The 26,691-nt window shown below is 40.1% G+C and overlaps 1 protein-coding gene across 1 annotated transcript in view; it reads left to right on the top strand.

Annotated features, from left to right (window-relative positions):
* The window catches only part of LOC140233781 (uncharacterized), a 157,213-nt gene that overhangs the window by 106,973 nt on the left and 23,549 nt on the right, over nucleotides 1-26,691 (top strand). The window contains exons 67-89 of the mRNA XM_072313875.1: nucleotides 779-984; nucleotides 1,784-1,911; nucleotides 3,097-3,218; nucleotides 3,957-4,151; nucleotides 11,076-11,276; nucleotides 11,502-11,616; nucleotides 12,039-12,178; nucleotides 13,208-13,321; nucleotides 13,957-14,076; nucleotides 14,704-14,948; nucleotides 15,992-16,168; nucleotides 16,741-16,855; nucleotides 17,296-17,486; nucleotides 18,031-18,172; nucleotides 18,876-19,080; nucleotides 19,682-19,825; nucleotides 20,471-20,654; nucleotides 21,261-21,392; nucleotides 22,917-22,997; nucleotides 23,529-23,725; nucleotides 24,429-24,758; nucleotides 25,502-25,716; nucleotides 26,405-26,531. Coding sequence (XP_072169976.1) covers nucleotides 779-984; nucleotides 1,784-1,911; nucleotides 3,097-3,218; nucleotides 3,957-4,151; nucleotides 11,076-11,276; nucleotides 11,502-11,616; nucleotides 12,039-12,178; nucleotides 13,208-13,321; nucleotides 13,957-14,076; nucleotides 14,704-14,948; nucleotides 15,992-16,168; nucleotides 16,741-16,855; nucleotides 17,296-17,486; nucleotides 18,031-18,172; nucleotides 18,876-19,080; nucleotides 19,682-19,825; nucleotides 20,471-20,654; nucleotides 21,261-21,392; nucleotides 22,917-22,997; nucleotides 23,529-23,725; nucleotides 24,429-24,758; nucleotides 25,502-25,716; nucleotides 26,405-26,531 — 3,826 coding nt within the window. The remainder of the gene's footprint in view (nucleotides 1-778; nucleotides 985-1,783; nucleotides 1,912-3,096; nucleotides 3,219-3,956; nucleotides 4,152-11,075; nucleotides 11,277-11,501; nucleotides 11,617-12,038; nucleotides 12,179-13,207; nucleotides 13,322-13,956; nucleotides 14,077-14,703; nucleotides 14,949-15,991; nucleotides 16,169-16,740; nucleotides 16,856-17,295; nucleotides 17,487-18,030; nucleotides 18,173-18,875; nucleotides 19,081-19,681; nucleotides 19,826-20,470; nucleotides 20,655-21,260; nucleotides 21,393-22,916; nucleotides 22,998-23,528; nucleotides 23,726-24,428; nucleotides 24,759-25,501; nucleotides 25,717-26,404; nucleotides 26,532-26,691) is intronic.

Raw genomic sequence — 26,691 nt, forward strand, 5'->3', positions numbered from 1 at the left:
AACTAACTTTTAGCACGCTTTTGGAGCACATCAGGAAGTGGTCCACTTTTGGCTCGGTACAGTACGGTACAGTACACTTTAGGAACGTTCGTGCGCTCCTCTGGCGCGGGTACGGTAGGATATGGTTCGCCTTTGGAGAGCACTCGAACGCACCCTTAGTGCATGACTACGTCGATTTGCTGTCTCAGAATAATGTGGCACACAAGGAGGTTTATGCCGTGGCACATAAAGAGTTAGCTGATATTCCACCCACCTTACAATAACCTCATACATTTAGGTCTGATACTGCTCTAATCTCCTCTCTTTTGACATCTTTTCTCAGCTTTAATCCTTTATCTTGATGTTTCTGTTCCACTTTTCATTGATACTTTCTCTCTCTCTTTCTCATTCTCTTTCTGTACAAGTGTATGTCCCCTCCTTACCTCTTTGGTGTGATATTGTCTTCTCACAGATTATTGCTTTTCCTTACTTGGTTCTCTTTCTCTATTTTTCTTTCTCCAACTGATGTACGGGTGTAGTGTAATTATAGATAATACAGTACATGACAGTGTTAAAGTGGATAGAGGCATGGCTCAGTAAATTGTACATTTACATGACCTATACAGACTTATTGATGGAAATTTTAATGTAAGAGTACAAAGCAGAAAATAAATTACTATGATTCCAACAAAAGGTAGAAAGTGTGGTGTGTGTACAATGTGCATGAAAAGCTACATATTATCCCTCCCCCTGGCTCTATGATCTCAATAATTCGAGTTTCCGTGGTCTTCCTCGCCAGATAAACAGCGACTTGCAGCAGACCTTCCCTGAATTCGTGCTGGACCTTCTGGGTGCCCTCAGCAGCGTGCAGCGCATCGACTTCACCGAGCTCGGCGACTTCGCCGTCAACGTTCTGCTCCCGATCATCCAGCAGGGCTCCGTCGACTTTTCCGACCTGGAGGCGCTGGGGGCGAACATCAACATGACGAGGAGGATACTGGAAAGGTAGGAACTACTGGATCTTTAACCCACTGGGTCCCAGAAACCGCAAATCTGTGGTTTATTGCTGTACTAATGTCTTGTTTTATGATAATTTTTGCTATGAATTTTTAATAGCGTTTCATATTCAAAGGAAGAGTGTAAAATTCTCTTTCACTAGGCCACTTTGTTGTTCACATATAACTGTCCAAAACTTTGCTTGCAGAATGGCCGAATTGCTAATTTTATGAATGATTTATAAGTTGGCAGTACGATGTTAAACTTAGAATTCTTATTTTGCTCTCAAATTTTGGAATATCTTAGATTTCTTTTCAATTTTGTGCAGATTTGAAGACTTTAATCAGCTCCATCTCCTCTCATGCAACGCACTTTGATTTCCTTTCAGCACAAATGTATGTGAAGAAGCCCCAGTGCAATGAAACACCAGCACTTGATTGAACCAAGTTTGTTTCTCCACAGTGTGCTGTTTGTTAACCCGTTGAGGACGAGTCCCGAGTATACTCGGGCAAGTGTCTATGGAAATTGCGTGTTGTAGCAAAATGCAGTCCGTCCTCAATGGGTTAATGAGTGTATCTAATCCAGCCCTAGACCTGCAAGTGATTTTCTATATCATTGTCTTTTATTTTTGGACTTTCTCTTTGGGCAAGTAAAATTTATGTTCGGGCAAGTGCTTTGCAGCAATTTGAAAATCTGCTTGCCCGACCAGGCAAGTGGTAAAAACAAGTTGTGTAGCACTCTGTCTGTCTTCCCCAAATGATCATCTACATAGTGATTACAAGAATTATGTGTCTGTGTGTGCTTTCAGCTTTGATCAGGTTCTGACGTCTTTCGAAGGGGTGCTAGGGGGCTGGCCACCCTTCAAAGATATTCAAGATCTGGTGAGGACTCTGCTCGACAAACTCTATATCTTTGAGATCCTCGGAGAAATTCCAGGTGAGATGTCACGGACCTAATCCCTATGTTTGTATGTTTGTTAGTCTGTGTGTTTGTTTGTGTGTATGGTTAATTTTGATGAGTGGAGGAGTTACTGAACTACAAATGTAGACTATGATTCTGTATGTGTGTTTTTTTCTTGAAGGCAGACTAAGATCTATGAAAAATTGGGAAAACTTTGATTCTCGTGTTATTCTCACCAGGTTTCAGTGTTATCTCTTTTGCAGTTGTGAAGGACAGACAGTCATCTTTCACTTTCTCTCCTAAGTCATCTTATTTTTCATCTTGTTCATAGTTCTTGCTGTTCTTCTTCTTCTTCTTCTTCTTTGTTTTGTTTTTCTTTTCCTATGAGTCAATAGCATTGAAACATTTGTTTTTATCATAACCTTTATTACAAGTAGAAGTACTGTAGTATTGTTGTAATCAATATCGTTGTCATTGATTTCATTTTAGGTAGTTGTATTCCTATGAGTCAATAGCAGTGAAACATTTGTTTTTATTATAAACTTTATCTCGAGTAGAAGTACTGTACAAGAGTAGTATTCTTGTAATCAATATCGTTGTCATTGATTTCATTTTAGGTAGTTGTATTAATAGTAGTTGTTGTAGCAGCATCTAAATCTTTCTCATGCAAAATGTTATTGTTATCATCATGCTTGAACAATTTTCTATCATCCATTCAGAGCTTTAAGACATGTATGTGCCATTTGCAGATGAAGCAAAAACCCAGCTTTAGTGCTTTAAAATAGTTTTAAAATTGTGAGTTAGGGATAGAAACAACAAATGTAAAAATGTTAATCATTATAATCAATATTAAGTATTGTTAAATGTACAAAATGTGAACAATTGTTATAACGGAATTGCTTCTAGATTAAACCGTCTAAAGTAACATACACATGTACAATATGGTTTAGTGAGAAAAATAGTGACATCTCCTAATACTAGATTAGGCTTTATTGCAAAATTTTTACAAGGCAGGATGTTTTGTGATACAACTGACCTACACTGTACTCATACAGTGTGTTGTATGTATCAAATGTGATGACTCAGACATTTTTTAACTTTCATGTTTGCATCATGCTGACATCTCTGTCAGTGACTGCAGACCACTGACTTCCCTAAATATCTCTGTCTCTTTCACTTTTCCTCCTGCCCATGGAACGTGCCCTCTTTCTTGACGACCAGACCTGAGCGTGGACAAGATCTTAGAGAACCCCGATCGAGTAAGAGACTACCTGGTGAATCGCTTGGACCTGTCTCCGGAAACTGCCGACAATCTGATGAAAGCGGAGCTGAACCTGGAGCAAGTGAGTTTGTCCAAGCATAAAGTGAAAATAATCCATCACTGGGGTGACAAGACCCTGCATCTCCAATTTTTGTGAAACTTGTTATTGTTGTTGTTGTTTCTATCGTTATTATTATTATTATTATTATTATTATTATTATTATTATTATTATTATTATTATTATTATTATTATTATTATTATTGTTATTATTATTATTATTATTATTATTATTATTATTATTATTATTATTATTATCATCATTATTGTTATTATTATCATTATTATTATTATTATTATTATTACTACTACTACTACTACTACAATGTATTATTGTTATTATTATTATAATAATTGTTGTTGTTGATGATTATGATGTTGTTATTATTATCATGATTAATAGATTAATTGTCAAGTTATCAGTTAAGTGATGTCCGGTCCAAATCCTAGCTGTCTTATGCCAAAAATGAAGCCACTATGCCATGTCAAAGGAGAGGCCATGCCATTTGTTATAGTGCCTTGTTTTTGTTTGTTTGTGTGTGTGTTTGTTTGTTTGTTTGCTCCTCCTGAGCGTTGACATTTTGATATGCAGTTTACAAGCTTTTTGCCATTTCTTTGCATCAAGAGAATTCAGTTCTTTTTTTTTTTTTTTAAGAGAAAGATCTGAAGTGATGGTGTTAATGACATACAAATCAAGCTCCTTTTTTTTTTCTCTCTCTCTCTCTCTCTCTCTATCTCTTTCTGTTTCTTTCTGTCAATAGCTGCTGGAAAGTGATTTTTCAGAGTTCCTGGAGGAGCTGTGTGGAGAGATGTACCTGGAGCGGATCCTGATCCTTCCCAACCAGACGGACGCCGCCGTCGTGGCAGACACCCTTTGCTCCCTCAACGGTCAAGAGTTGGCCATTCTCATTGAACTCTTCATCCCGTATGTGGACATCAATGGCATCATTGAAAAGGTGAGTCTCTCCTAAAGCTGTGGCGCGAAAACAAACAGTAATGCAGTTAGTAAATGCAAAAGCAAAAGCGCATACATCATCTCTACGTAGGATCAGTATATCGACAGAAATATCTGCAAGAATATCGGCACCCAATCTTATATCTAATACACAAGTAGCATTATGCCAGTTTTTTATATATGTGTGACGCTCCAACAAAATGAGTCATAAGTCGCACGGGGAGTTTTCCCGTAATGAGCCGAAAATGAAGGGGAAGCACTGCTCGGGTCGAAATTTTTTTATGACGGATTTTGATTCCTTGATGTTTTATCTATTTGTACAGAAAATTTCAGCGTGTAAAAATGAGTGCAAGTGTCCCAAATCACAGTTTTTCTGAGACCATTTTTTTCGGTTACATTTTTTTTCGAACGCTCGCCTTTGCGTTGCGTTTCGCACCGTCCTATTGTTCTCGCCCGATCGAGACTCCGCCTCCGTTGCTAGGGCGTATGCTAATGAAGCATTGCTCTTGACCCCATTGAAGACAAAACAAAGCATGGTGCGTGCGGCGGCGGCGGCGAGGGCTTTAGAATTACGCAATAACAGTGAGCTGACCAAGGCTATCAATTGCATGACCAGCGAGTTGCGTTTGATGCATGCACCACATTTCATGAAGTGGTGATTGATGTGACGCACAAATGGCGCTGAAAAATTTTATTCCAACGACGATCACGCAAAATTTATGATACTTTATCAATGAGCTAAAATGATCACATATCGAACTTGAAACCTCTCTAGTGATGCATGTGTGTACTTTTACAACGGTTATTGGCCTCATTAATGAATTCATTCCAATGATTATAACTTTCGTTCCCTGGTATGTGACTTGCTGTTTAAAGTTCATCTTTGGTGATATAGTAGGGCCTAAGTTGTCAATTATTCTCGTTTTTATAATGTCGACAATTCGTGTGATAATTAGCCAAATGTATGTAATGCGTAATATTATTTCCCTGGTTAATAAAAATTATTGCCCTATTTACTTATGATGGTTTGGGCCGTGACGGCACGGAGAGAAATCGGAAGACAAACATTATTATTATGCCCAAATAGCTCGTGTTCCCTTTGGAGGATATTCTGACTCTTGTCATCTGTGTATTTTTCAGAAGTAAGACCTATTTGAGAAAGTGACAGAAAGCTGTGTCGCTACTCAAAAGTGTGCTTCTTCATTTTGTTTTTTTGTTTTTATCAGAATGTTTGTAATGATAGCTGTTTGTCGTGTATTACGTGTAGCTGACATGTGAGAGGTCAAGTCTGCAAATAATTTGGCTAACAGCTTTGCGAAGTAGCAGCGCTAATTGCCTATTGAATTGTGTATTGTGAGGAATTCGAATGAAAGAACTCGGGCGACACTGTTCACGCCTTTTATCCGAGTAAACCCCACATCAACGAAGCCTTGAACAATGAAAGGTAAACTTCCTGCTATCAATGGGTGGATAATCACGCAACCAGTATTCTTTCTTCGCCATTGATAGCAGAATCAGTGACATACTGTAATGGAGCAACAGTGTTGGAGGATCGGCATTATGTATGCTAATTTGTAAAAGAATTTTTCAGTCCCCTTTTGTGTTCAGAACCACAGTCGGGGACGCTAACTTACTTTATCTCTTACGAGCTATCGTTACTATCTTAAAACGTGAATTTTATGAAAGGTTAAAAGCGATCGCGGAATCAGTTCTTCTGCGTGACACCATAGGCTTTTATAAAAGCATACCTAGCTTAAATTGTTTACCTGTATAGAAATGGCGGGAATACACACTTATCGCAATAATCCGGATTTGAGAGTGATACACTCTACTATTTTTCTTCATATTTACCCCGACAAAGACCATGGTAATTCAAAACAAACAAACAAACAAACAAACAAACAAACAAACAAACAAACAAGCAAACAAGCAGTTGCATTATATCAGAACGTACAGAATTTTTGTGTTTCATGTATGTATAGGTCATCTCTCGATGTATAGTAGGCATTTGTTGTCGTTTTTTATAGCGTTTCCTAATAAATGCCTTTAGCGAAAACCCAACACAACTTTTATCAAGGAGGGAAGGGAACTTAAATCTGAATATAACATAGTTTACAAAAATCAGACATGTAAATAAGGCAATCATATTATACATCCGCATGGCCGATTGTAATCTCTTACTTTGACTATTAAACATGATCGCCTGCATTTACATGCTTTTTAGAATTTCTTGAACTTTGCCTCATTTCCTCTCTTTTTTTTAACAATTGCTCGCAATATTTAAAAATCGTAACACAGTCTGCTATCCCACAATATAATGTTCAATTTGATTCGGCACTTTGTTGGTCGGGTGACGCCAAATGTTGGAAACTCGAGCGATGATACATGGCATTTTGTTTGTTAGTTTTCGTCTCATCGCTCAAAAGAATTTTGACTACGATTACAGAGGTATCATCTACAAGACTTAACTGATGGTTTACAGAAGTGATCATCAATTCAGTAAGGATAAGTCAACAAGTCATGAATTCACTTTACCCATCATGTCTAATCACACTACGACATTGTTGAGGTAACCGCGCCTTTTTATTCTCATAGTTCAAACTAATTCTTGACATAATCAAAACAAATAGTTCTTTATATAATTTCTCAAAATACTCAAAAGATGGCCTAAGTCAAAATTTTCTACAAAGATTGCATACGGCAATCTTTACTGGCCTAAACAAGTTTTCTAGAGCTATCAGTTCCCCCTATGACGATGACTTCGATTGCGTTTTGAACTTGTACCGAACAACTATTACCTTTATAGTTCGATTAATGAACAAGTCTTTTGAATTCATAACCAACATTCGTAATCGTAACCATCACAGTAACATAATCCTGTCAATAATAGTTGGAAAATGTAAATGCTATAATGATAGCGCCAAATAATTAAGTAACGATTATCTTCATACATTCTAATTCCTAAGTGATGTCGCTACGAAAATGACACATGGTTTGACTACTGCTTCAAGCAAATAAAAGTAAAAAGGAATGGGATAGACTTCTAATGATAATACCACGCCGTAAAATGCATTTCACTGTATTTGGTAACGTTTGGTTACGTTTCTGTGCGCTTTACGTACGGAAAATAAAAGGCAGATTGATGCTGTTAACATGCTAACGCACAACGCATTAAAATACATCGTGTACAATGTAATGTTTTAGTATACGGTTTGAAACTTTGAATTTGCGAGTCCTTTATAAAGTTATAAGGGTTATTACATTATCAAGCAAAAATTAAAGTATTTAGGGTTTCGGATTTGCTCAGAAGACGAACAATGCTATATACATGTATGACGATCGTTCGCAACAGAGACAATCCGCTTCAATAAATATACAAAGTAATTCTGTTTCATAAATTGAAAGAGAAACGTAAAGAAGTCAACTTTTTAACTGCATTTAGCTTTCTCACCAATTGAACTTGATTTGATCTGCCATGCATGATATCGCTGTGTACATTGTGTTCTATTAATTCTATTAAATTATTTAATTGGCGTGCCTGTTTTTTTTTATGCAGAATATTACCGGTAAGTATAAATTCATAATGTTTGTACATATGACATGTTCGTTGTTTTGTATTTTCATTTTTATAATATATCACGTGTCCATTATCTGATTCTGACCACGAAAATATGGCGACTGTTTAAATGCGGAGTATGTACTGGAAAACTAATGTCTCCTGCCAGTATAGACAAACTAATTTCTAGTCTATCCCCGCTTGAAATGGAAATAGAAAAAAAAAAATTGAAGTTCGACTTTCAGCACATTTCAACCGTTTTGTATAGTGCCTGATACATGTAATGGACACAATTCTTTAACGCATAAGCAATCACACAACTTTCGGGAATACATGTATGTCTTAATGATTGTATCTCATGGAAGAAAACTCATCTCCTTGCCTCAATTTTAGCTTCTTCCTTTTGAAGCTTGCGGGAAAGAAATAGTTGAACATCAATCGCAATCATAAAGAGAGACACATCCTTAAAAATAAACACAGGAGTACTGAGACACACTACGAAATAAAAACGGGCCTTTTATCACTATTGACAACGCATGACATTAAAATGCTCTTTTTTTTGGGGGGGGGGGGGGGGTAATACAATTGATTGTTCTGGAGGTTCGCTATTAGCTTAGGTTCGTTAACAAGAAAATCAAAAGTTTAATGCGGTTCCTTTTCCGGTGGTTCTCTTACCCGAAAGTAATCAAGCAATAATTTTTATTTTAGTAAGGTTTGTGAATACAAAACGAAATGAAGAAGGCCTAAGTATTAATTCCGAATATTTGTCAGTATAATTATCTATCTCAAATGCAGAAAGACTGTAATTGTAAATGTGATGTAAAAACATTAAGCTTAAGCCACAAGTTAATATAATGGTTCTTTATATGCTATGGTATTACAAAAGTGACCGAGAATAAGAAGTATATTTATGATACAATCATATAAACCCAACGTGAAGCTGTCAGGCCTACATCAATCTTTGCTTCTGATACGTATAGTATGTGCAGCATTGGCAAGTGTGATAAGCGATAATTACTGTGGACGCAACGTCGTAAAGGAATGTGCCTAATATGGCGGGAATTCAGAATGTTACGACTGTATACAGCTGCAGCAGAACAGACGCGAAAGCAGTCTTTGATGCTCTGCAACATTACGACCATGTGCATAATTTGAGGGTTTTTAATACATGCAAAGAACACAATCTCAAAAGACGACTATCGTTAATTAACTTCATTGATTTTCTCTACCGATGCTGTCTTTTGAACTCCCGCCTACAATGGGTTCACAGGTTCTATTTAGCTATTGGTACTTGCTAAGCGTTTCCATTGACAACAACATGGGAGGAGAATGGAAGCGATCAACGCCCTCACTAAAAGACGCTTCTCGTAATACGCATTGCGTGCCTTTTTTCTTTCTACTGTTTCCTATTGTTTGTGAGTTCAAAACTTGCGGCAAACTACACCGCAGCCGAAACACAACGCGTACCGACTCATTCATGCGGCGGCAGCGGCACGGACACAGACGCACCGAAGTTTGCATTCGGGCTGCCGTATTGGTCAGAATCGTTAATGATAGACCTGTCCTGGGATTGGTTAATTATCTTACACACCCAAGCTATCGCCTTATATGGTAGTGCGTGCGATGGAGCGTAAACGCCGTCGCTAAGCAGGACTGTTGTATTGTTTCGTCCCGTGAAAGAAACAGGTCGTGAGCTTGAACATAGCCTGAACTTTGAGAGCGATTTTCTCCGTTATTTAGAAAATGGACTGACATCATAAGCGTAGTTAATATTCGTTTTTATGATCTATAGGGATGTCGAAATGAGTTGTATTATATATCAGTGTAAAGCTTAGAGTCTGTAGAATTCACATATAGGCATAACTACGATTTCATTTTTTGCGACTTTTGACTCATTCCGACGGAGCGCATCACATATGAGTTGTGGAGTGTAACTCCACACCACAGTGAAAGAAGTTATGATGGTCCTGCAAGCTGCAATGTACCTGTGAAAAGTAAGATTTTGTAAATTGCATTGCACTCTGTGTATAGTGCTGAAGATCTTGTTGCACTCCATGAATAGTCAGATTATTCATATCTGAAAAGATGTGAAGGTTAGATCTACGCGTGTACAATTGTAATATACATACTTATGTATAATATTATGTGGTTGTCGTATAGTGAACAGGAATTCATGACACTGCTGTATGCTTATTCACCCTTCATCAATTTCTTTGCGTAACAAAAATATGGATCATACATTCACTCTGTGTTAACCCATATCAGGCCAACGCACTTGTGTAAACAAACACTGCAGTGGCCCAGCACCGTTTGCACACACACGCCGACAGGCAGACAACTCTCCAAACAATCGCTCTTCATTAGCAAACAGTAAACAAAACATAGACAAGTTATATGTCATTTGAAAGAGGATAAAATTCCCTTTTAGATAACGGCTGCCATTCAATGCACAGTACAGTCATAGCACTCAGCAGAAGTGAAGTACAATCATCCAAAAGTTACGAAATCAATTTGTTTGTTTGCCTTCATTCATGGATTAAAAATAGCAAATGTTGTAATTTTACACATCCAGTACCGGAAATGATATGATCAGAGTGTCAGCTCTCTGGACATATAAATATCACCATTGATACAATAATTGCAGATTTATGTTTATATTTATGACGATGAAGCCATTGCGAGTGCACGGGAAATCGATAGTATAATGTGTGCATCCTATAGTTTGTTGAAGCGAAACTCGTCATGATAGATACAGCTACAGCTTTTCAGGTTCGACTGAATTATACAAGCTGTACGTGTCAGTTATTGTACATACATGTAGATGTACATGTGGGACTATTATTACAGTCGAATCAACGCCCTGCAAGTGTCCAAACCTTCTCAAAAACTGCTGCAGAAAATCCAAAATCGAGCACTCCGTACAGCTGTACATAGTACCCACTGACGCTTCGTGGTTATTCGCGTTACTCCATGTAAACACACATTTTTTTCCGATGATTTTTACGATTTTGATGGCGTTCCACTGACAAAACCTTCTTGAATTATCGCAGACAGTGTAGCAAAGCATTCTGGGATATGTTGTCAAAGGTTAGAAGGTGAAAGAACTTTGGAATGACGTCGTTTAAATGTCATCTCATTCACTACGGGATATTCCGTATGTGGCCCCTGCGGCGTTTCAACGAACTACGGAATATCCCGTAGTTGGCCCGATATGGTTTAAGTGGTCACTTTTGATCAATGGTCATTGTTGAAGCAACTTGTGTCTCTCTGAGTATGTGTAGCATTTCAATACTGGTTTTTATCATGGCAGATCCCATATATCCAAATAAAACTTTTCTTGAACTCCCCCCCCTCTCCATCCCCCTCAAGGCTGAGTCTGCACAGGATCTGACCGGTATGATTGGAGTGAGCAACAGGACCATCGTGCAGGTAATCCAGTCCATGGACTCGCTTCAATCCGTCACCAAAGCACTACCAGCCCTGGAGTCAGCCCTCTCCGACCTGTCTGAGGACCCCGCCTTGGAGCGGCTTCAGGATTTGGCGCAGCTGGACTATCTGACAGGGGAAGAGGTATGAACAGAGATGACCGGAACTTGATTCAGTTGTGGTGTTTGCTGAATGTTTGAAATCAATGTGGGGAACGGCGTGATGATGAGGGCATTGAACCCCCTCACCATAAAGACACGTATCATGGCGTGAAAGTATTTATCATAGAATTAGTGGAACTTATGCAGACGAATGAGTGTTTTCTGTTTCTTTAATTTTCTTGTGCTCTCCATGCTCGTTCTTCTGCAGATTTCTGTGATAACGCAAGAAATAGTTTGCGGGAGGTCTTCGCTGCGACGACGACGAAGGAGCGCTGATGAGGTGCTGGAGAGATCCAAGCGTACTACCATTTCAGACAATGACGGTCAGTATGAAATTCCAACAGATTCCTGTAAGCTGTTGAGTTTTCTTGTTTCAATTCATCTGTATTCATTTGATGCTTGTTGTTTGCAGTTGTTTCATTACAGTGAGTTATATTGACAGTGATTGTTGTTAGTGCAGTTATTATGATCATTTCGATTAGTTGTGTACTATGTTATCATAATGGTTGATACTATCATCTTTGTTATTATTACAATCCTTGTTATTGTCATCATCATTTCTACCCTATCATTAAATTTGTAAGTAAGCTTATTTTGAAGTGTCTTTTGCGTTGTGGATTTGTGACTGGATGAATACAATAATTGAATAATGATTGACTTTATGGATTTAATCATTCATTGAGGTGCTGTGTAGGTAGGTAGTTATTGAATTATTGTTCCGGTCTTTCATATCTTGCCCATGCAGACAACTTTTGCCAGAACATCTTCAGCTCCATCGTGAACGGCATCAATGGCCAGCTTGTGTGGGCTTACCTCAAGCCTATTGTAGAAGGCCTCATTCTTTACTCACCTGACACAGAGCCTGTTAGAAGGATCATTACCGAGGTAAGACATGGGCTGGCCACATCTGGCTCCATTCATAATGCAATGTCATATCTAACTTCACCTGTTAACAAAGCCATGCTCTTACAGGTTTTTTGTGCTACGTTTACACCATTTTTTTGTTGGCCACTGCAGCCCCATTCGCCCGAAACGTAGTACATCGTTGGTACACTGTAGATGGGACGTTCTCCTGTTTTTCTACCATCATCCTAGTCTTGCTCGTTCCAGTCCTTGCTTTGGTGAACATACATAATTATACTGTATTGCTATCAGATGCTGTTCTCACGATGTCTGTTCAAGCTAGACTACAGAATATTTTCTGTCGCGTCCCACTACGGACTGACTCCAAATTCTGTTATGGCCTGTTATGTGCCATCATGTTTTGTTGCATTCACCCTGTTTTATTATAGCCTCTGAGATTTCTCATTAGAACCAGGACTGCCGTGGAAATTTTTTTTTTTTTTACTCTTTCAAAATCTGACACAGCATCTAAGGCAATCAGGGCCTGTCACGTTTGCCTATCCCATCCCACTGCGTTGACTCACGTCCATCCCGTTTTGTCCATGGTGGCCTGAAACGTGACTGCTATGGCTGCTGGGAACATCGTGTAAATGCAGCATTGTAGTTTTGAGGTCAAAGCACTGTTATTTATAGATGTGCGAGAAAACAGCATAGACATTTTAGCAGTGATAACATTATTGCCGCTTTTTCCTTCATGCGCGATGCAAGCAACAGGAACCGAGCATGCTAAGTCGTAAGCAAGCCTTGGATTTTAAGATAAGGGCAGATACTGAAAAAGCAGACTCTAAGCTTTCGAATGAGGTATTTGTTGTTGTTGGTTGTTTTTTTTTGTAAACTTTTTTGTTTTTCAGTCGATATATATATATTTTTTACCTTATCTTCCTTGATGTTACCCCTCTCGGAGTAACATGTTGTTGGCATGATTCAGAGAAGTTCGAAAAAAAAATATTTGTTTTTCAATTGACTTGAAAAAAAAAAGAAATCTCTCCCTTGATGTTGCTCTCCCCAAAGGCCAACAAGACCTTCGCCGACGTCGCCATGGTTCAAGAGTTTGCCCAGATTTGGCTGTCCAGTGAGGAGGACCTCACCAAACTCCTCGACCCAGCTGCTCTGGATGCAACAAGGGTGAGTGCCGAGTGTATGCACATTGGGAGCATTTGGTTTCGGTGGGTGATGTGGTCTGCACTACACCTGCTATGTGTAGATGATGACGAAAATAATGAGGATGATGATGATGATGATGATGATTATGGGAGAAATGGTGGTGATGATGATGATGGTGATGATGATGATGGTGTTGTTGATGATGACAGTGATGATGACAATGAGGATGAAGATGATTATGATGGTGATGATGTTGACGATGATGATTGTGATGGTGATGATAAGGATGATGCTTATAATGATGATTATGATGATGGTGATGAAATTGATAATCTAATATTGATGATGGAGAATACTGAAAGTGACATTGAATATGGTTTGAATAAGATGATGCTGATAGAAGAATAAGATGATGAAAGCAGTCGTGATAATGATGATGATGATGACAATGGTGATGTTGGTACGATGTACATGCGTATCAATGTTTTAACTGTTAATAATGAAGCACTACAGTTTTTCCATTTTGTACTAGATATGGATGAATTTTTGCAATTGATGTTGTCTCAAAGTAATGAGGATTTGGTTTTATGTACTAGTTTGACCCAATTGTGAAATGTGGTATTTGGCATGTACTTGTCTCTCACTACTCTCTGTAGACCCTCCTTGAGAACTCCTTTGTGTCCGGCCTTCTGGAAGCAGAATACGGCATCGTGAGCAGTGACTTCACCGACCTGCTGGATGGAGACCTGACCACCATCACTCAGTCTGAAATTGATGTGAGAATTTCCTTTACTTGCTTTACATGAATATTGGGATTTTGGATTGATATTAGAAGTTTGCCTAAAGATTTTATGGAATTTACACTTAAGAACTTGCATGGTGCTCAGTCTGAAATTGATATGAGGATTTCCTTTGCTTACTTTACATGAATATTGGGATTTTGGATTGATTTGAAATTTGCGTGAAGTAACCTCTAATGGAATTTACGCTTTAAGAACTTACACCGTGCAAAATTTTCAAAGATGGCGGGAAGCTTCAAAAGAAGATATCAATTGATCTTTTCTCTCTTTATCTTACACACTCTCTCTCTCTTCCTTTCTTTCCAATCCAGTTTATATTTTAATTTGTAAGCTGCTATTTTTGCAAACAGATATTTTTGCAAATAGGGAGATCACAGACATTTTTGCAAGATGTTGTTCTCGCGATTTGAAGCCAAGGCTTATCGTAAAGGCACTATTAGCCAAACCTATGGCGACAATGTCGCGTGTTGTTAAATTTGCGGTCTAGCAGTGATTCGAGAAATTCACGAAAATTAAACCCTCGCTAAAATAGCAGCTTATACAGTAGTAGAAAATATTCTTGATTATCACTTTTATCATCATTTCTTTCTAACCACTGTGCAGACTCTGACACTCCTCGCCGAGCTGGTGAACAACCTCACCACCTGTTTCAATCTGGACCGCTTCGTCGGCTACAGCACCGAGGAGGAAATGGTGGAGGCGGCCCGCGGCCTGGACCAGCAGAACACGCTCCTGGCCGCGCTCGCCTTCGACATCCCCGCCGACGCCACGGAGATCCCGCGCCACATCGTCTACAAGATCCGTATGGACACCGACAACACGCCGCCGACGGACAGGATAAGCAACAGGTGGGAACCGACAGATTCTTTATTAGTTTCTACCTCTTATCGGTCTCATTGTACAACATGTACCACATTTACCACATGTACAAGTACGCATTTACCCCATGTAAACATGTACCACAGATTACCCTGTACTGCATATCCCCCCAAAATTACAATGGGACCCTCCGCAATGATAACTTTAAAAATAGTGAATCAATCCAAATACAATTTCAGGGTATGAAGCTATAAACTCATTGCCCACATCTTCCAAAACCCTCATTTGCTTTGCTTCAGTGGTCAAGGACAAATGAGGAATTTTGTAGAGCATATCAGGAATCTCTTCCCTCCAAGTTCTGTCCATTGTGTTCACATATTCAATTCCAAGAGCATCCAAGTGCTAAACTTGACATCATGACTCATGACATGCTTTACAACAATCTACATTTCTCTGTGACCGTGTAACCAAATTGAATGGGGTTTTCTGCAATATAGAGCTAAGATGTTATTTCTTAAGACCCCGAAGTAGCATTTAGGCAGTTTAATCATATATGGCATTATCAATGCGAAAATTCGATTATAAGTTGTTGTTTTTTTGGACATACTGCTGTGCTGTACGGTGTTATTGGCAGTAATGTCTGCAGGCCCTCCAGTAACTCTCATGTGCTTTATTCACCGATTGGCATGCAAACTTTAGTGTTTTTCTTTGCTAATTGGCACAGCTGTCTTGGAAGCCAATTTGTCAGCGAATAAGTATTTTCTAATCCCTGTAATAACTGAGGCTCCTTGTTGCATATTAGTGGGCCTCAGTCCACCTTTGCAAGTAGGGCAAATTTTTGATTCATTACTGAATGCTGATGAAAAACCTTAGTTGGCAAGTTACATTGTGGGCTAAGTGCACTGTATCTGGGTACATAAAGACCCATACAAAGAACCCAAATCAAGACATCCATGATGTTACATTCAGATTTGACTGCTGCTCTATCTGCAAAGCAATGTAAAACTTCCCTTGATAATTGGCTGGACTTTCTACAATGTATCTTACTGCTCTCCATTCCCTCTCCGTGCAGGAACAATGCGAGAGGCCCGATCATGGACTTCGTGTTCGACCTGCGCTACCTGCGCGGCTTCATCATGCTGCAGGACATGGTGGAGAGGGGTATCATCGCCCTGCAGGCTGCTGCCGGTGTCCAGACACCGGGGGTGTACCTCCAGCCTATCCCATACCCCTGTCACCAGTCAGATCTGTGAGTACAGACCAGTACTTTCGCCATTAACCCGTTGAAGACCAGTACTTTCGTCATTTATCCATGGAAGACAAGCCCCGAGTATACTCCGGGCAGGTGTCTGAGGAGAATGTGTGTTACAGCAAAATCAGCCCATGCGTTAAAGCACAGTCTAGACTGCCATTTGCTTGCGACACTTAATTGGTCTTCATACTGTAACATCATCGAAGATGCCATGTAGAATAGAGGGTGTGCAGTGTGTGCTCTTGAGCAAATTCTATTTGAGAGTTGGACATTAGAGAAATGCATGTTGTATGATATGCATTTATACAATTACAAATGTATGTGTATATTAATAGCAAAAAGGCATGCAACACCATCAGAGAGCAAGAGAATCCCGTGTGTGACAAGGTTACAGTCTTTGGTTTGGGTAATTCAGTCACTACCGTACGTCATTTAGCTTTGCCATGATATCTCTTTTTGTGTGACAAAATATGTTGAAAACTGCAGATGAATTCAACTCACAGTCTGTCAAATTCTCGTGACATTCCTCTGGACCTGTGATTATGTTGTTGGTCATTTCGTTTTGACAGGTTCACATTCGCGTTTGCCATCGTCCTCCCGCTCATCGTGACTGTGAGTTTTGTCATCCTCATAGGAGCGATGACCCACCAACTCGTCTACGAGAAGGAGCGTGGTATCGAGGAGGTAATCCTTTGTTCACATATCTTTCATTTTCTTCCCTCCATTACAATCATCCTTCTCCCATATACAATGTATGTGACTTGAAAGAGAAATGTGGCAGTTGCATAGCTTCACCTACATGTATAAGGCATGCATGTGGTCCTATCCCCCTCCCCCCCCCAAAAAAAAACCCAAACAAGTTGAACAAACATTGTACTTGAATGAATTAGGAATTCTTCCCCTGTATGTCTGCAGCCATCAGCCCAGCTACATGTACAATCATTCCTCTCAATATTTCAGTCTATGTACAGATACAATATGTATGTACACATGTACACGTTGTATGATGCCGATGGATTGTGTAAATTATGCATACCCCGTAACACGTTGGAAATACACGTATGCAGCTTTCTAAAATGGACATTGCATTTAAAGTCAACTCTGTCTTTGTTTCCTTACACCAGCTCATGAAGGCGATGGGGATGGCGGGCGGGGCCAACTGGTGGGCGTGGTTCATCTCCAGCTCTGTCGTCCTGGCCATCCTGGCTGGTATCCTGGTCCTCATCATGAAAGTCTCCAACATCCTCCCCCTCATCCAGTGGACTCTCCTCCTCGTCTTTTTCCTTGACTTCTTCTTCTCCATCATCATGTACTGGTGAGTTGTCAGATGTGTCACAAACCTCTTTGCATTTTTAAAGGACATTTTGTGCAGATGTTGCTTATTGTTTCTGTGATGTTCAAAAATGTCTTTCAATGATGAAATGGATTTTTGCTTTCCAACTCCGCCTATATGCCTACACTATGTGATGTACACATTGAGAACAACAAAATAAAGTGCAAGCCAAAAAACCCCACCCAAATTTATGGTGATGACGACGATGATGATGATGATGATTATGATGATGAGGATGTCAATAATGACAGTTATAGTGGAGACCTTCTGATTGTGAAAATAATGTTGATTATACATGGCGACATACATGTACGTACTGTAGGAGCAAATCTGACAGCAGGTAAACATCAAAGCCTTGTAACACATTTGCACAGAATATTTGTGTCTGAAATCATGCTTTTAAGTCATTTGTTCATCGTGCCAAAATTCTTTAGAAATGCAGACTTGAGTGGCAAGTCCCCTGAGCCTCGACTCTTATCATTCCATCCCTCTTTGTTGCGTCCCCATCGCTCATCTTTATCTGCAGCTATCTGGCCAGTGCCATCTTCCAGCGGGCCAACCTGGCGGCCCTGGCCAGCATCCTGGTCTACCTCATGATGTACCTGCCCTACCTGGGAGTCTTCGCCTCCGACACATTTCTGCAGGAGCTCTGGGAAGCCATCCTCCTGGTACGTTAGCGTTGTATCGTCTTTGCAATGTGTTGGTGCTATTTGGTTTACATGGGGCCTAACCTCCATTTACATTTGTAGTGCCATTCTTCATGTGTGACGCAGCCAATATGATTTAACCTCAAGATGTCAAAAATGCTAGACCCCAATCTCAGTTCCAACAATCAATCCCCATACCTCTAGTCTTAAAGCTTTATCCGTATGCCTCATCCTATATGCGAATCTAAGCCTCATAGCATGAATATGTAAATTACGTAAGAATTTCTTAGAATAGAGCAATAAGATACTAAGGCACTATGGGAGTGAGCCAATTTATCAGTGGCAGGAAGAAAGGTTCAAGGTCCAATATACAAATGTATTTGCCTTCTAATCACAATAGATGTGACTTGACTTCCCAAATGTGATTGCTAGGCCTACAGCAACCAGATAAGCATCAAATCCCTGGGTTTGTCTCCCTCAAAGATGCCAACTGCATACATTTTAGCAGTATACATGTACTACCGTATTTGTACTTTCAGGTTGTCTAGAAGAACCATTGCCAGAAAGGCATGCATAAAATGTGAATATGGTAGTAAATGGGTCTACTTCTTCGCGACCAACAAATCTCCAAATACTATTGAGAAAGTTTTGTCAAAGTTGACTTCACACATATTTGATTTCCATCTCTCTTCTCCCTCCACCCCAACCCCGTGAATGCATACAGGGCCTGTTCTCACCGTCCACGTTCAGCATGGGGTGCTTCCTCATCAGCCAGTTTGAGAGCCTTGGCACCCCGGCCGGCTGGGACAACCTCTGGGTGAATCCCCTGGACCAGGAGGTCACCAGCATGGCACTGGTTCTCATCCTTCTCGCCTGTGATGGCGCCCTCTACTTCCTCCTCGGCTGGTACATCAAGACTCTCTTCCCAGGTACGTGTGTGCCTTTTCACATATGCATGTAACCTCTGATGTGACCTAATGTATACTTTCATGTAGGCAGTCTGTGAGAAAAAAAAAAGGAACAGATTATTCATATGACTTGTGTATATGAGTACAGCTGAGATACTTTACACTTGCTGACATGATTGTGGATATCTATTTCTACTTGTCCCCATGCAAAAAAAAAAAAATGCAAACAGGACTTGAGTATAATATATTCAAAGCATTTAGTCTAAAAGAGCTTTTTTCTTTTTCTTGCTCAATGTTTTGCAGATTAACCTGTATGACAAATGTTTCTAGCATTCTGCTGATGATATGAAGACTCTTACTAGGGGTGGTAAAAATGTAGGTAGACAAACAATATATGCATATTAAACTATTGTATTAATTGTCATGTTGGTATTGTAGCGCTTGAGATACACAAATAGAGCAACACCATGATGTAATTATCTTTCCAAGTGTGCAGTATCCCTGTGTGGTGCAAAAGCAGAATCTTTAATCTTTGTTCCCCTTTCGCTCTGTTTTTGTCTCAATCTCTTCTGTTTGTCTGTCTGCCTGTCTGTCTGTCTGTCCCTTTCTTGTGAAATTATAGGAAAGTACGGCGTGCCCCGCCCGTGGTATTTTCCCCTGCAGCCCAGCTACTGGTGTCGGTGCTACTGCTCCTCAAAGCGCGACATGACGTACTACATCAACTCGGCCTTCACTGCGGAGTCGGGAGTCACACCCACAGGCAAAGGTGAACAGATTGATTGACATTCTACCACTTGATACCATCCCCACGACACTTGCCACTGTTATATAATTTATTTACCGTATAACTGGTTTCTGCCATTAGTGGTATCCTGAAAATTGCATGCATAAGGTGATGAAGAGCTGTGCTTTTACCCTCGGGCTGGCTATTAATTGATGGATGATACAGTTGTAGTAAAATCTTTCAAAAGAAACTCATACAAAGATTATGACAACCTATGAATTGATGAAATGTGGATTAGAACAAGATTGCAATAGTCTATCAACTTGTAGAGATAGACTACAAAGTCCGTTTGCTTATGTTTAGCCCATACAGTTTTATAATCTAAGGTAGAGGGGAGTTATTTGACCAGTATTTGACCAGTTTTGCTGCTGATTTTAGATACACTGAGACAAGAGTGTTCTGCATATGTAGTGAATGAAAACAAAGATGTTGTTTTCTGTGGATACACAAATTCATTCGAGGATAAATTGGTAGTAGGAAAAGCTATTGTCTATTGGTGTGACACATCTCCAGTTGTCCAGATTAATGTACAGAGAATTTCAAATTGCATCAAATTTGAGGAAATGAACGAGGATTGGTAGGAATTTGGTAGTTATTAAAGTGCGAGCTTCTGCATCCATGCTCCAGGATCAGCCGTGGAGGAGGAGCCATCCACACTTCCCCTGGGCGTGGCCATCAAGAACCTGACCAAGATCTACCGCTCCTGTTGCCGTGACGAGAAGGTCGCCGTGGACAACCTGACCCTCAACTTCTTTGAGGGGCAGGTGACGGCACTGTTGGGACACAATGGGGCGGGCAAGACCACCACGATGTAAGTTTGGGTTCGAAACAAGTAGCCGCAAGATGGATTTCTTTCTTTAATCCCCATCCACATTCCTTCATGAGGTTTCTTTATTAAACCCGTTGAGGAAAAACTGAGTTTGCTATGTATAACATGCATTTTCCATAGACACCAGCCCGAGTACATGTACATGTATACTCGGGACTAATTTTCAAAGGAATAAGAAAGAAAATACTCAAAGCAAGACAAATGAAATTGAATGATACGATTTGCATTCCTGATATCTTTTGAAACATGTACATGTGTACCATTTCTAAATTAAGATTTGACCCCTCATAATGATCCAGTTACAGCTGCCTTTTAGTAATTTCTAATATCATACCGTAATATTTACATGTACACTATTGTATCTGTATTTTATTGATACTCTTACATGTATTTGTTTCAGGACCTTGGTGTAGATCAGCATGACCAATCGAGCTATCTAGAATAAAGATATTTTATTATTAGATACATGTACATGTAAACAAATCATATTTGATGACAGTCTAAAATGTAGTTTGCTTGTTTAGTCCAATGTTTTCTTTGGGATGTCATTTTTCCCTCACTGTTTTCTTCCCTTCATCTCTCCCATAGTAACATCATCACCGGCCTCTTCTCGGCATCCTCGGGCGAGGTCCTCCTCCAAGGTCTGGACATCGCCAAGAAGATCCGTGCAACCAGGAAGAATCTCGGCGTATGCGTCCAGCACAATGCTCTCTACGAAGAGTGAGTGATTTGGAGTTTCCGACCATTACTTTTTGGCAGTATTTTTCACTCTTTGTTTTTTGTTGTTTTTTGCCAAAATACCTGCAGGTTTCATGAAAAATACTACTTTTTTTACCCAATTGTATTGTTTGACTTGTCTTTTGCAGGGAAGGTTAAAACACTGTTTATCCACCAAAAATGAATATGCTATTTCAGCCTTCAGAATGCTGCAATGCTATTTTATACAAAGCTGGTACATTTGTATTCCTGTTGATGACGTTTCAACCCTTTCTGCATGCTCATATTCCCGGTATTTTGTATACCAGTCACTTGCACTGCTATTTTGTGGGCATTCAGGGAATGACTACCCAGAGCTATGGCCTCAATGAAAGTAGTGTAAACCCACTCAGATGTCAGTGGCTTAAAGGTAGGGGATACCTTTTACAGACCTCCCAAAATGCAGCAAAACATTAAATATGAACCTCAGGGGACTTGTTTAGGCCACTGCTGAGAAATTTGGAAGTCAACAGTTATCTACAATTTGAATAATGCACAAAACTCAACTACTCAGTAGTTCTGTGTGTCAGCCACACTTAGCCTTTTTGTTGCAGTCTTCTGTATTTTTTATCTATAAACACAAATCTAAAAGTATAAGAGCTGATGTAATAACATATAGAGTGTGTGGCAAGAATGTATATTATAGAAATGTTTGTAAGTTTCGATGAACTTTCTTCACAAAATATACATGATGGACACACATGCAGTGCATGGGTCTGCAAAGGTAGCCTAGTAATGTACTGGAATTTGCGGTGAGCCCCGAAAAAAAATTCAATTCAAAATCTAACAGTCAATAAAAATGTACTAAATGTTACCTTCCATTTTCAATACTTTATGGGAGTTTCTAAAATGATACTCTCTTCAACATACCACTGTATTTATACAACTCTTCATTTGAGGCATGCAAATGGGATTCCCTACCTTTAAGGCCAGTCCCTTGTAATCACCATATGATTGTGATGATTGGAACGAAGAGGATGAAATGAGATGCTACATGTATCTATTGAGAGTGGTTTCCAAGACAACTGTACCAATTTTTGACAAAGACAGAATCTCGGTAAACATGTTGATGAGGGAATAGAATAGAACTAAAAAGACTTCCACCTCCTTGCAATGGCTACATTCATCTTTCTATGACTTTTTGCTCTGTGATTTCTGCCATATTTTGATGCCACGTTTGCGGGGTCGGAATACAATCACAGTTCTTGTGTCACATTACAATAACCGATCACATATCAATCAAACTGTACATGTTTTGCTTTAACAGAAGTACAGTAGAGCAACTAGAGTTGGATTGTATATGGCAGTGTTTAATGCGACAATTTGGAAGTTGAAAACCACTCATGTGTATGCATGGTTCCTTGATAATAATTTTTGATTTGCCAAAATCTGGAAATGAGCATCACCTACATTACTTGTATGTAGTGTTCTTCACATGAAGTGAATTCATATCATACATACATGTATTTTCTTTTTGTACATTTTAAGCCTGACGGTCAGAGAACATATGGTAATGGCCGGCCGTGTGAAGGGTCTGTCTGGGCGCAAACTGGATGATGACATCTATGAGTAAGTTTCAAATTGCTGCCGCCTTTTTAACTCATTGGAGATGAGTCCTGAGTATACTCGGGCAGGTATCTATTGGAAATGTGTGTTACAGCAAAATCAGCGTGTCCTCAATGGGTTAAATAACACTTTGACATTTTATCCCATTTTTCTTTTGCGGGCAATTTAATTTTGCCATGAAACCATTTCCAGGTATTACCCAGCCTGAGTTCCAACTAGACTAATACCATTTAAGTGAATTAAGAAAATAATAGCTTTATTAATTTCTTTCACCCTTGTATTTCCAGTGCTTGCCTGTTGATAAAGTCAAGTGGAGAAATACTTGTGTATGTGAACTTCAGTGTTACCATAATATGGTTTGAACCAAGGTGATAAGCATACAGATTTTTTTTTTTTTTTTGATGTCTTGTTTTAAATGCTGAATTTCTGAATTGCTGAATATTGTATTTCAATATTGTTTCTTAAGTGAAATAAATCAAACTGATATGTGACATGAGAGAAGATGACGGTAACAATTCAATGTCTTGCACACAGCCTCCTGGAGGACGTGGGCTTGCTGAAGAAGTCGGAGCAGCGGGTCAAAAACCTGTCCGGCGGGATGAAGCGCAAGCTCTCCGTCGCCATGGCGCTTGTGGGCGACTCCAAGGTGGTCATCCTGGACGAACCCACCAGCGGGGTGGACCCCCACGCCAGACGGGCCATCTGGAATCTCATCATGAAGCACAAGACAGGTATATAGTCATAATGGAAGAAAGAAGAAAAAGACAGAAGAGGGGATGGATGGCTGGATGAGAAAGTTTGAAGGAGTCATGCACAATGAATGAAAATTGACTTATAGAAAGTATATGCCACTTCAGTTCTACGGGGTTGTAATCTGTAAGCATTTAATCTGTGCATTGTGTATTAACCCGTTCCATTCGGGAACCTGTAAGACTGTGTATTAAGTCCATGGAGATTTCAGAATTCAGTATAAAACGGGTTAAGTTGAAATATTCTGTGTAGAAAGTGTAGAAAGTTTGCAGAGTACAGAGTCTGGAACTCTTGGCATGGAATTTACATATGAAAAGACATGCATTCCTTTTACCAAACACAAGCAATTTTGTCAAGATATTCTCACCATACACATGTAAATTCAGTACCTATCATTTTTCAAAAAAGGGGAAAAATAAGCACCAAGATTTTTCTCATGAACATGAGTTAAGGAAAATGCTTTTCCCAATTTTGTCTTGCGATCAATCTTGTTTTTCTTGGTCTCAACAATATAATTTGGGCAGTATACAAGATGAATGGTATCATGAAGGTTTAGGAAATCACTGTTAACCAAGTGCAAAATGACAATGTCTTTGGCACTAACCAATGAGTAGATCATGGTTTGCTGATCCAAACTTATAAGGTTACCACTCAACTATTCAACTAATTTCCCCTCCTCTCAAGGCCGCACCATCATCCTCTGCACCCACTTCATGGATGAGGCCGATATCCTTGGCGACCGCATCGCCATCCTGGACCGTGGCCACCTGCGCTGCTGCGGATCGCCGGGCTTCCTCAAGTCAAGCTTCAGCAGCGGCTACCGGCTCAGCTTGGCCAAGGAGGTGCCCAGCACCAACAGCACCCCGACCAGCGTCCGCAAGGGAGGCAGAGACGTGGCTGCCACACCCGACGACAAGGTGAACCGCGGCGCCGTGCCGAACATCTACGACACCATGAAGCGTGACGAGGAGAGTGATCGGGCCAGCTCATCCAGTGGAATAGCAACAGATCCAGGTCTGTACTATAGCCATTCTTCTTGTCTTTCTTCCCCCCTCTTCTTCATTCATTTGCAGTGACTTAAAATCATCTGAAGTGGCCATGCTTGTTATCCAATATATTCCATAGGCACGGCTTGATTCATGTTTAGGTGTTGGCACATCAAATTCATGTACACTGATGTAAGTTGCTCCCTTGAGCAATTGTGCAACCATAATACAAAAAGGATATTTGTCACTGACACAAATTGAATCATGTTTTATCACTGCAAATGTACCATGTCCTTTCAGTAAACATACAGTGTAGTATGATATTGAGATACAAGGTTATGTTCAGAAATTTAAAGCCAATTCATGCACATAGCTTGCTGTAGAATCCTAGCTGGGTCCCTATTGAATAATGCAAGTGTCAATCTCATAGGGTGCATTTGAGCGCTCTCCTAAAGCAAACTGTACCGTACCATACCCATGCCAGAGGAGCGCTCAAAACGCTCCAAAAGGGTACCAAAAGTTTGCATGTGAGAATGCGCATATCATGCATATCATCAAGCGCGCCAGGTGAATGGCCCTCTTGCTACAAAATGCTTGACCTCTTCGAAAAATATCTCATGAGGTACGATTTCTCAACAGAGTGCTCGAACGCTCCAAATCTGGCTCAGTTCAGTATGGTTCAGCTTGCTTTGGTTCACTAGAGTGCTCAAATGCACCCATAATGTGCGGAAGCATGGTTTTGTAGTCATCTCTCTCCTTTCCCCCAAGCAGGTTCCCTGTGCGACACGTCCCAGGTCACAGAGTTCATCAAGACCCGCATCCCGTCCGCCCAGCTCCAGGAGGACATCGGCACGGAGCTGATCTTCTCGCTGCCCGTGGACAATGGCGAGCGGCAGCGGTTCCAGGAACTCTTTTGGGACCTCGACGAGAACATGGCCTCCCTACACGTTAAGAGCTATGGCATCTCGGATACCACGCTGAAAGAGGTACTGTCTGATTGATTTTCAGTGATTGTGTGATTAATTCATTGATAGGGTTTATTGATCTGAAACCTCATTATGGCCAGTTAGTGACGTGCAATATCTTTTAGAGACTGGGGAACACGATATGGATTGCTATGTGACATAACTAATTCATATCAATAACTATGCTTTCTTTCTTCATACTTAAGTTAGCAGCAATTACATTCAATCTGATGCATTAGAACTGCCCATAAACAAAACTTCATGCCGTCCAACATGTTCAAATCCTAGCATTTACTACACCCGTTACTCCTGCTCCATTATAGACCTTCAACAGATTCACTTTATGCTATACAATTTACTTGTTAAACCATGTTTCATACACTGCATTAGAATACGTACAACAGTGTTTTCACTGCACGTCACATTCTTTGGCTAATTTGTAGTTTGATCACTGCACATAATGCCGAGATGTGTGTGTGCTGTTGTTATGTTTATTGGTAAACTCTTTGAACCATACATTGAGAAGATTGATTGGAAAAAAAATGTATATGAGTAGAAAAATGTTTGTGACTGAAACATATTCACAAATTGTAGGAAGCAGTCATTAAGGGTGATGTACAAGTACAGTAACTGTAGCTCCACATGCATTCTATATTGATGAGGATGTGGTCCTGAATTTGATACCATCCCATGCTCTGTCCAACAACAGGTGTTCCTGAAGGTCTCCACAGAACGTTCCAGAGAAGGTGCCGTTTCGGAGCCTGCAGGCACCGAGAACTGGACGGTCAGATCCTCGGCGACCGGTGAATTCCAGCTGTCCACCGGGGTGTCCAAAGGTGAGAACAAACAGATCAAAACATTGAAAAAACAAACTTAATTCTGCCTCCCAGCCGCCTGCATCTCTTATCCCCCCCCCCCCCATCCAATACAGCATCCAAAGGCGTGCAGCCTCACACTAGCAACAGTGCTGTGATGGTTGCTTAACTCTTTATGTGC

The sequence above is a fragment of the Diadema setosum genome, chromosome 10 (genome assembly GCF_964275005.1).
Source record: "Diadema setosum chromosome 10, eeDiaSeto1, whole genome shotgun sequence".
Classification (NCBI taxonomy): Eukaryota; Metazoa; Echinodermata; class Echinoidea; order Diadematoida; family Diadematidae; genus Diadema; species Diadema setosum.